This window comes from Schistocerca gregaria, chromosome 7 (assembly GCF_023897955.1).
Source record: "Schistocerca gregaria isolate iqSchGreg1 chromosome 7, iqSchGreg1.2, whole genome shotgun sequence".
Lineage (NCBI taxonomy): Eukaryota > Metazoa > Arthropoda > Insecta > Orthoptera > Acrididae > Schistocerca > Schistocerca gregaria.
Window position 1 is genome coordinate 96,029,183 of NC_064926.1, and position 11,174 is coordinate 96,040,356.

Genomic DNA, 11,174 nt, shown 5'->3' on the forward strand with positions numbered 1-11,174 from the left:
AAGTTATTAAAAAATTCAATTGTTCTCAAACTATTGCTGGAAAACTATTGGTTAAAAATAGTTCATTATTTCGTGTTGTAAATCACACATCACAGACTGATATTGGTCATATTTATTACGATAATTCAATGTTTAGTAACTCATTGCCCGTTGTTCGAACAACTAAGAATGCGAATTGAGGCTGAGCGAAGCAAAAATTGGTAGTCTGAAATAGTCGAAGTCATATTTCAAAATGCGACTCTGGACTATCTGTAGAAGTATTTCGAAATTTTGTGTATTCATGCGCAAGAAATTCCTGAATTCCAAACGAGAAGATCGTACCCATGTCTATATCATCCTTAAACGGCTTAAATCTCTTTCTTTGCCAATGGCTACTCTTACCAGCCGCCTGTTTAATTTGAAAGAGTCCAAACAAATAATAGCATTCGCCGCACCATACAGAGAATCGTGCCAGCATCTATGTTTGACTCAAGGAAAGCAGAAGGGCTAAAGTTAAGTCATTTGTTGCCCTGCTCCAAAACTTTCTGCATATAAACGAAGTAAAACTGCATCCCACGCTGCGTTTTACTCTATACATAAGTAACTGAAAAGCAGAAATTTTTGACTCGATTGTTTCTTCGCTAGGCAGCTGCTCTAAAAGACTGCAGTCAACTGGATCAATTACGCGGCTTGCATGGCTCTCTAACCAGTCATCCAGTTTCTGGCAATCTCCACATCATCCAAAGGTGAATGCTAGGTTAAAAGGCAGAGTGACAAAAAAGTGACCGCGCCGGGGTTCGATCCCACGTTCTTCTGATTCCTGGCCAAACGCTTTACCACTTTTTTTTCCCCCAACAGTAATTTATGAAGTCGTCTACACGTACGGTTAACTCACACTGAAATAACACAGTTTACATATGTGAAAAAATAATTAATTAGAAATACCTCAAGAGTCATGGAAACAGGAAATACATTCCGTCACTGTCACACTCAGCTTCAGGCAGGTGGAGACGAGGTGAGGCTGGCGTCGAATCCCGAGGCCTGGCCACGATGCCGCCCTCCTATTCACCCCCCTCCCCCTTCCCACTGAGCTCCTACTCCAGATGGCCCTTTTTTTTAATTTCCAAAAAAAGTAATACACACTAATAGCACAACAAAACAACACCTCAATGCCTTAAGGCTTGGAAACTTGAACAAACCCACATTTTCAGCCCACATTGCAAAAGAAAACCATTCAGTGACAAACACTGAGAACAACACGAAAATATTACATTTAGCAGAAAAATAAGCCACCAAGAATCTGTTAAGAGGAAAGTAAAATACACACACACACAAGAATAATGATATCCTTAATGACGAGACTGAATTGGCTAACACTCCTTTCCTGGAAAACTTACGAGTAAATACTTTCCAACTCGAATATAAATAATGTGTGTACCCCTATATGGAGATCTAGTACCTAACCTTATAATCTTGTGTTCACATACAATAGTTAGCATTATTTATGTCACTAAATCCTAATAAATTTCAATGTATTTTCCATCTTCCTGGTTCAAATAGTACATAAGGATTTCACACACTGCTACCAACATTTGTATCACTATTGTTATACAAAATTGGCCTGTAATGCTATAATTCGCTAAATGCCACTTATTTATCGTTTCTGTCTGGGAATAATATCCTAGATTTAATGTAAAATACTTTTTAAATTTAACAAAATAGTAATTTACTCTTCCTTTCCCAGTAAATGCATCTTTGTATCATTGCACTGTTGCATCTTTGGCACTCATGTAAACTGTAAACTCTGCATCTCTCGTGCTGTGAATCAAAACATGTTCTGTACATTGAAAATTCATTTTGTGACCAAATGAAGTTATTGTACAATGCAAACCAACGTATGCGATGGTGAAAATACAAATATCCTTGAGAATATTTCACTGCAAGAATACTGCAAAAACAAATGCGCCAGATGTACATTTCAGGTAAGCTGCATTCAAACAAAAATCTATTGCGGAACCATTTTGTTTGCACTTTTGTAATTGTGGACTATTGCATATCCTAGTGCGACTCACGGGAAACCAATGTATCATTTGTTTTTATGAAAGCATGAAAAAAACATCTGATGATGAAGTGCGGAAAATTCGAAACCCGGAACGGTGCTTTTTGAGTGTAACCTAAAACCAACCTGTGGCTAGTTGCTGAACGCTATCAAAAATTTATTTCATACAGCAGCTACTGTTTCCAACCATGTCTTTATTTGACAAAACTGCATAGTGGGGGTTGCTCCTGTGTGTTCCAGTGTGATATTATTCCAGGAAAGCTTTCGCTTTGCTGGCGAGATCGAAAGTTTCCTGGCCGAGATCGAAAGTGGAAAGTGTTTACTTGACCCTTCGTAGGGTTCGGCTCAAGGGAATTATTCTGATACTATTCTGACAAGGCATTGAGTGCTTTCTCGATCTTCTGGTCTATCTCCTCGACAGTCCTCCTTTGATTTGCGATTTCCAAGTCATCTGCATGTTTAGTGGAAATCAAATCGTTGACCACCCTGTACCTGTAAGAGTCCGCTGCCATTGCTAGAAGCTGGAAGGTGATGCTGGTCCACACATTCGTGGGTATAATTGTTCAGTGAGAGGGAAACTGGTAAATAAATCATCTTGTAGGGTGTAATGTTATCGGATTTTAGATACTTTGCAAGTGAGATATTTGTCGTAAAGGAAAGGAACAGCAATCGGGCTGTAGTTCGTGTAAAGAGAGGAAATACTTTACAATGTGTTCCCACACCAAGACGCGCGTTAAAATGGTTTTTGACACTAAATAAAATGTAACTTGTAGCGGTGCTACACATCACGTTTTAACATGTCGGCGACCAAACGCTAAAAGGGAATTAAGTCTCTAGAACATTTCTTAACAAATGATGGATTGTTCTTTCAAATGTTTCGCAGGTTATTGCTATCGAGCGCTGTGGCAATGATTTAAATATCTGCGCCCAGAAGGTCATAGTGCTTATCTGAAATACCGGGTGACCAAAAAGTCAGTATAAATTTGAAAATTGAATAAACCACGGAATAATGTTGATAGGGAGGTAAAAATTGACACAGTTAGTTGGGGTGGGGGTGGCGGCGGGGGGGTGGGGTGGGGGGACGAAGTCAGCAACCGTTTGCTTACGGCGTTAATCCAAGGAAGACCGTAAAATAAAAACGCAACCGTTTACTTACGGCGTTATTCCAAGGAAGACCGTAAACTAAAAACGCTCCTCGGGCAGTTGGTTCAAAGATGACTTATTTCATTGCACGCAAGACACGTAACGTACGTACGTAACATGAATACGATAACACAAACTTACAAATGAGACGGAATTTTCTTTTTGATTTGCATTTCCACTGGACGTATGTCACTATAATATTGTAGCTTGTGTTGGTTCAAAATGGCTCCTTGAGCAACATTCACGGCTAATATCTCTCACGTCACCCTACAATGCCAAAAGTTCCTTAATCAAACGATATGCGCCTGCCAATACAAGACACTTGTTTTCTCGTCTTCCAACCGCTTTCGGTAGGTGTCAGTATAATCATTTTCGACTTAACTTTAATTCATCATAACTCCGGCAATTTGTGTGAAATATTTGTAAATTGTATTATAAAAAAACCTCCCTCATGAATCAGCGTATCTCTTAGTGAAAACTGGATCATAATCCTTGCGCCATTTCCTGAGATTAGCTTACACGTACAGATAGATGCGAGGAGGCGACTCGAATTTATATACAGAAGAGAAGAAGACAAGAGGCGTATTCACAGCAACGACTGGATTCTCTTTAACTCACAATGACGAAGCGCTAGAGGCTACCCCTCTAGATTTGGAATCTGTTTAGTTAAAACCATTCTGTTATCGCAACGGACTGTCACCGCGGCCGTTACACACACCCAGCAGTGTAAGCAAAATCGTCTCTGAGTCGTCACCTTCTGTCGCGGACGATCGCTACTCCATCGCCGGACAGCTACACGACGACGAAGAGGTCAGTAGGACATCGCCCGGGACTGCTGCCACAATAACTTTAGCAGCAATCTCCATGACGTCATCTGCTACCTGGAGAACATGGGCAGCAAACATGTGTCGAACGCTCGCAGGACCTTTTGACAACTCTCCAGCACCACCAACGGATGAAAAGGGCAGCACCATCACCATCAGCTACTGCAGCGTCATCAGCCGCAGTATCGTCAGCAACGGCCACACCATCACCAGCAGCAGCCCCGACTTCTCCAGCCACAGCACAGGCTACGACGCATACTGCCATACGAGCAGGTAAACATTCCGTACCCCAGTCAGCCCACAACCTTACTTCCACACTCAACCAAAAATTTCACTCAAACCAACAAATGGCATAGCGGGGCCAGTCAGAGTCAGTATGAAACTAAAAGGACGCAGATACGTCTTCCAGATATTAATGAAATGCAGGTCGTACTCAACCCAGAACTGAAAAACTAAGTATATTCCTATTCCTTCGTGCTCAGCAAATGTGATCAAAAATTTTTAAATCCTCCAAAGATACTCCTCAGTGGTACATAACAGCAGTAAAGTCCAGCAACTCATCCGTAAGAGATATTCCATCGTCGTTAAAACTAAGGATCCTCATTCCCATTTATCCTTCCTCCGAATTATCCCCTCTTTTGGAGGAAACGCTTCCATAACGACCTTCACAAATCCTCCTTAACAGCCGCAGTCTCCATGCCGACCCCACAACATCCCCAACAGTGTCAAAGAAGTTTAACATAGGCTACACAGACGAAGAAATCGAAAGTGAACTCCCAACTAGGAATCGATGCGTGCAAGCACTACTCATCCGAAGTATTAATGGACCTCGCTTCTTAATAATCACCCGACGTCTTCCACAAATTCATTAGACAAAGGGCCTTGATTTACTGCTGGAAGCATCCTGCAGAAGCGTCTCAGTCCCCTACACAAAGCATACAGAAGTCAACGACCAACCTGACAGAAAATTGTAAACACCCACCGACCTGTCGTCACTGCAAGCAAAAGTCACCTTCACAAACAATGCCGGCCGGCCGATGTGGCCGAGCAGTTCTAGGCGCTACAGTCTGGTACCGCGCGACCGCTACGGTCGCAGGTTCGAATCCTGCCTCGGGCATGGATATGTGTGCTGTCCTTAGGTTCAAGTAGTTCTAAGTTCTAGGGGACTGTTGACCTCAGAAGTTGTCCCATAGTGCTCAGAGCCATTTGAACCGTTTTTGAAACAATGCCCTTATCTCAACTACCAACTACCCACTCAACCTCAATCCGTGTACCCCCCAGAAATGCAGATCTAAACCTTTTCCCCAAAAACCTGAACGCACCGTTCTCATAAACACAATTGGTACACCAGTCCACAAAAACGACTCCTTCCATTCTGCCCCCACCATTGAAGATATAACAGTGAAGCAAGTTTCTGTGCTGCAAGGTCTCCAGCTGGATACTGCTTGTCGCTAGAATGTTTTTACTTCGTACTTTACCCTGGAAAACTTGCATCCTTCTGAACTACCTCACAACCCACAACAAATAGCCCTCACCATTCTGCACCACCCTCAATCTGAATACCTACGACATATATTCCCAAAATCAAGCTCTTGCTGTGGGCGCACATTGTAAAGTATTTCCTCTCTTTACACGAACTACACGCCAGCGAGGCCCCAGGACTGCTTTTTTTTTTTTTTTTTTTTTTTTACAACGAGGCTGTTTTTTACCAACCGTAATTTAAACTTGTAACTGAAGGCTCCCGTAAACGATCAGGCTTAGCTGTCAAATTCGCTGTTATCTGTCCACAGGTATGTCAAACAAGCCCGTACACGGTCCAACAAGTTTGTCAATTTAACATCCTGTTCGTGTATGCTGTCATTTTACACTAGTGGGAACGGTTACAAACGCAGAGAAAGCATAACGAACGTTAACTCTCACACTGTGTTTAAAGAAGAAAACACGGCGCTGGCCCAACGAATGGTTTAAAATGAAGGGGAAATGTACACATGAAGACCTGTTTAAGGAAATGTCAACATTGATGATTACATAGATTTTTTTTCGAACGCCCAGTGAGACTTTTAATAACTTGTTTAGAGTTACTGAAATAGAAGGTACACATATGCGAAAATTTATTCTCTACTACTTGGTCCTCAAATGACAGTTTATGAAAGTACCACAATGTGGGAACATGTAGCCTACACTGTCCGTTGAAGAACCAGAGATCTTCGACTTTTTTTTTTCAATTTAATTGCACTCTCGTTTGTATGTTGTGCTTGGACTATTGATTTTCTTCTCAACTTCTTCCTGCTTATTATACCGTTGGCAACGATGCGACACCTCGTACATTCTGACGCTTCTCAGTGCTATTTTGTAGTTTCCATTGTTGTAAAAGCTCGAGAGACACTGTGAGAAACTCTTTTCCACTAAACATATGGGGCTAAACATCAACATAAACAACATCCTACAGTTATTAAATTTTCCGTCAATCAAAATTTCTCTCAAACACGCTCTTGTTTGACAAACTCGTCAAGCAACACTGTACACATTCAAATATTTGGCAGACATAGTAAAACTTGACCAACTGTCTGATCATGTACGGGGACCTAAGGAGTCCGAATAATTAAGTGTTATTCAAATGCAGTATTCTTCTGAGGGGTGAAAACATGGACAATAAGGCAACAATGAAAAAGATTCAGGCATTTGAAATGCGGCTGTATCGATGAGTGTCTTATACACATAAAATTACCAAAGATGTTCTCAGGCGAACCGGTAAGGATAGAAACAATATTTTAAAACTGATAATGGAAGAAAAAGCTGGAAGGAAAGAATGAACATCATGGTTATACAATTTGAAACAGTGGTTTGCGTACACTTCCCTACAATTTTTTTGACCCCAAGATCAAAAACAGTACTAGCCAGAACGATAGCCAACCTCCGAAGAGAGACGACACTCTGGGAGAAAGAAGAAGACTAATGCTGTTCTTCAAGTATTACATTATTGAGAAATTATTTCTTCCGAACAGTGTTACGATTCTGGGTACTGAGTTACGTTCTCCTGTCAAGTTTTTGTCGTTACGTAGAGAGGTCGCAGAATCATGAATCCAACAGCCAATAAATAAATAAATAAAAATGAAACGTCTTTTATGGTTCCAAACCGATACTGTACCGTAACTGAAATGCTTTTTGTGTCAGACAGCCATTATTAACAATCAAAAATGGTATGCAGCAATAACAGAGTATTTCAGAGGAGATCATGAGGGTACAATATGATTAGAGAAATGCGAAGTATTTTAGAAACTTAAGACACAAATGTCTGTTCCCTCTCCTCCTTAAGCATGAAACATACACGGGTCATCCACTAAGGCGTATATTATCTGTTCCTGGAAACGTGCAAAGGGCTGCAAAAGCCTAGTACGGAATAGTTTCTCAGGGTACGATCATCTGCCTCTACTGATTTTACTTCAGTCTACGTTAGTACCGCTGTTATCGTTCAGTGCTTGAGTTGAGTGGCACGCTGAAATTCAGCCTACAGTATAAAAATCCCATGTTCTATTTTGATTAGCAAGCTCTACCACAAACATGTCATACACTAGTTTATAAATTGAAGAATAAGTTACATGTTCGTTTCCGTTGCATCGAATAGCAGCCAGATTGCCACATATCGCATGCTACTCATCACATCGCAAGAGGATTCCACGCGATAGGAGATCAATCGCGTGACCTGATATTTTACACACTTGCGACCTCCGGGCGCATCGCACGGCCTGTAGACGGATCGCTGCGATGTGCCCTTCCTGTGTGGCCCCCTTACGACACTGGCCTTACATTCTGATGGAGCAGGGTTCAAATCCCTGCCCGACTACGAAGAATTAACTTCTCCTTATTTTCCCTAATTCAATTATGACGATTTCCAGGAAGATTCCTTTGAGACGGAGCAGATGATTTCTTTCCAATCTTGAGATTCGTCATTGAGACTTTGTCGTCGCTGTGACCTTCTTTCGTTTAGGCTGTTAGTAAAGACAGCGGCCTCAAATTGACCGACTGTCCGCGGTAATTCGAATGTATACGAGGAGAACATTAACAAAACTGAAAAAAATGAAGGGACGGATTCCTGACTGAAAATGCAGGTCCCACGTGCAGGTGTTCAAAACTGATCGTTACCACGGTAGTAGACGCTGACGAATGCAAGTTGCTCTCACCACGTGCCCTGTGTTCCTTTTGCGTTGAAGGCTGTGTGCCTGACGCAGAGTACTGTAGCAGGTGAATGGTCCGGTGTTAATGTCGGGAACAAGCTGATATGGTGTTTTTGTACGGCCAAGCAGATGGAAACGGTCGAGAGGCAGCACGGCTATAACAAAAAAGTACCCTCATAGACACCAACCACATAATAGAACATTTAAAGCCCTTTTTGGGCATTCGTGTGATCACGGATCCTTTCAGATCGACGAACTTGCAGCCAGGTGGTGGACTGTGCGTACACCAAGTTTGGACGACCACCGAGTTCTAGAGGACGATTTGTTGCCATTGGCGGTGGCCGAGTGGTTCTAGGCGGTGCAGCCTGGAACTGCGCGACCGCTGCGGTCGCAGGTTCGAATCCTGCCTCGGGCATGGATGTGTGTGATGTCCTTAGGTTAGTACGGTTTAAGTAGTTCTAAGTTCTGGGGGCCTGATGACCTCAGAAGTTAAGTTCCATAGTGTTCAGAGTAATTTTAAAACCATTTGATTTTGTTGCCACTGCACGCACACCGCCCATTTCTGGACACATGTTCCTAGGAGCTTTTCTCATCCATTTCCGGTCAGGAATCCTTCCCTGCAGTCTGTCGGTTTTATTACTGTTCACCCTCTGCTGATCTGATATTTCATAAAAGGTTTTGTAACAGAAATACTCTAGCTGTAGAGTACGGCAGACAATTTGCTCAGCGCAGATAACTGTATTCAGTAAACATTGTAAAGTTAGTACTGTTATCAGTTAACGCAGTTTGAATGGCCAGCCGAACAGAACGTACGCATTCTTCATTTAGAAGAACTCTGAGCTACAAGCAAGCAAATAATTTCAGCACGCACAGTGTACCACATTAAAAAGGATGACGAATATTACCGTTGCGACTTTTGAGTTAGGCTCACCAGGGGACACCTGACGCCGTTGCCCGGGTAACACCAATGACAAATCCGCTTTCACTACCATCACGCCAGCAGTTCTGTTCGCAAAGCGCCCCTGTTGCCACGCCATGGATAAACGCTGCGCTATCATGTCGTGCCGTGCATTACATGCACATATGTTGTAAAGTGACATTTTCTGGTTCTGAAGTGTTCTGCAGTAAACACGTATTGAACTAACGTTTTGTGTGAATAAAAACAGTGCATCACATCTGCATCACACCTGAACACGAGATTCGCAATAAAAGTGGTCGTACAAGAACACGTTCAAAGGGTGTGAAGATACTGTTGCTCTGCATAATATTCCTACGAATTCGACAATAGTAAAAATGGTTCAAATGGCTGTAAGCACTATGGAACTTGACATCTGAAGTCTTCAGTCCCCTAGACTTAGAACTACATAAACGTAACTAACGTAAGGACATCACACACATCCATGCCCGAGGCAGGATTCGAACCTGCGACCGTAGCAGCTGCGCGGTTCCAGACTCGGATATTTGTTGCGGACAATGTGCCATACAACTCCGACATGATGGATAAAGCTTCAACAATACATGGACGAAAGCGAATATTTTGCTCTGGGTAGAAAGAAATGTTCTTTTGGATAAAGGTAAACATGTGTAAGGCGGAGATAACGGAACTTTTGTACAAACCAAAAACTCCACGCTGCTACAGATGTGTATATCGGCACACCTATTATTACACGAGAAAACCCAATTCACTTATTGTTTGTTTAGTTTATTAGATATCCTGTGACCGCTACGGTCACAGGTTCGAATCCTGCCTCGGGCATGGATATGTGTGATATCCTTAGGTTAGTTAGGTTCAAGTCTAGGGGACTGATGACATCAGATGTTAGGTCCTATAGTGCTTCGAGCCATTTGAACCATCCGGATGATACGATAACAACTAACATGCCATTGTTTAGATATTGTCAGTATCGCACTGTCGCACGATGCGAATGACAATGGATTATGTCGTTGACAGCGGAACACATTAGACCTCAGCTCCTATGTTAATGATCTTGTTAACAACATTATCCATCTTTTAGATGTGAATGCTTATTGCAGTATAATAGCACCTCGGATAATATTTATTCTGATAAACATGATAAAGGCATTTGGTTAACTCCGAATTTGTTATAACCGAGTTTTCTAACGAATGGAAACCTCTGAGAAAAAGATTTTAGAAATTGTTTTATGAGCACTAATTTTCACCGTGACAGCACCACTCATTCTACCTTTTAGTAATAAATCGTTAATTTTCCCGCCGACTGTTAATATTGCGTCCACAATTCTTAACAAGTCCTGAGGTATGTTTACAAAGAAGTACAATATAGAAACACACTGCAGTGGTTAATCCTACTAGAAGTACTTTAGAATTTCGGTTACGCACTAATGCTACCGAAGGCTATAGAAAGCATCCTGCAAATGCATCCGGCTAAGAAATGACAACAAAAGCCAAAGAAAAAAGATATAACGTTAGAGGGGAGTGCAACGATGGCGCGGAACTGCACGTTGAGCTTGTATGGCAGTAGCAACGTTTTGGCAAAACCTAAAGTGCCGCATATAACGTACCTGTGTGAGTAAAGTGGTGCAAGCAGGCGACCAGATCTGCTGTCGGCGAGCGTAGCCAACTGGCATTAGCGGTTCACGCACTCGTGACCTGGCGCTGTGTGACGTGCCGTTCTCCCTCCAACGGCTTCCCCCACCCTGCGCACCCACGCCGTATCTCGCGCTCCGCCAGGGCACCGTTCAAATTGTACGAGCAAATACAAGTGGTACGCAAACGAGATGCATTGTCTCTCCAGGAAGAATGTATAACTAGTGACGGAGGATGTCATGGTCGATGCGAAACAAGAAGCAGCGGAAAATACTATATTCAGTCATTAAATTCCATCGACATCATTTGTTTTCTTTTATATATTTGGCATTTGGTATTTAGTAAATCAGTAGCCCTCCTTAAACAAAAGCGTATACTGTTAAGCCCCTATTACACGATGCGCCTAAACTGTATATCTGTGCAGGAGC

The 11,174-nt window shown here is 42.3% G+C and overlaps 1 protein-coding gene across 2 annotated transcripts in view; it reads right to left on the bottom strand.

Moving 5' to 3' along the window:
• The window catches only part of LOC126281562 (UDP-glucosyltransferase 2-like), a 123,328-nt gene extending 112,512 nt beyond the window's left edge, over window positions 1-10,816 (bottom strand). Inside the window, exon 1 of one of the 2 annotated variants that reach the window (XM_049980635.1) lies at window positions 10,722-10,816. In XM_049980635.1, the coding sequence (XP_049836592.1) occupies window positions 10,722-10,787 (66 nt within the window). In that variant the 5' untranslated portion in view covers window positions 10,788-10,816. The remainder of the gene's footprint in view (window positions 1-10,721) is intronic. The other variant, XM_049980634.1, reaches the window with a different exon arrangement.
• Window positions 10,817-11,174: the final 358 nt, after the last annotated feature.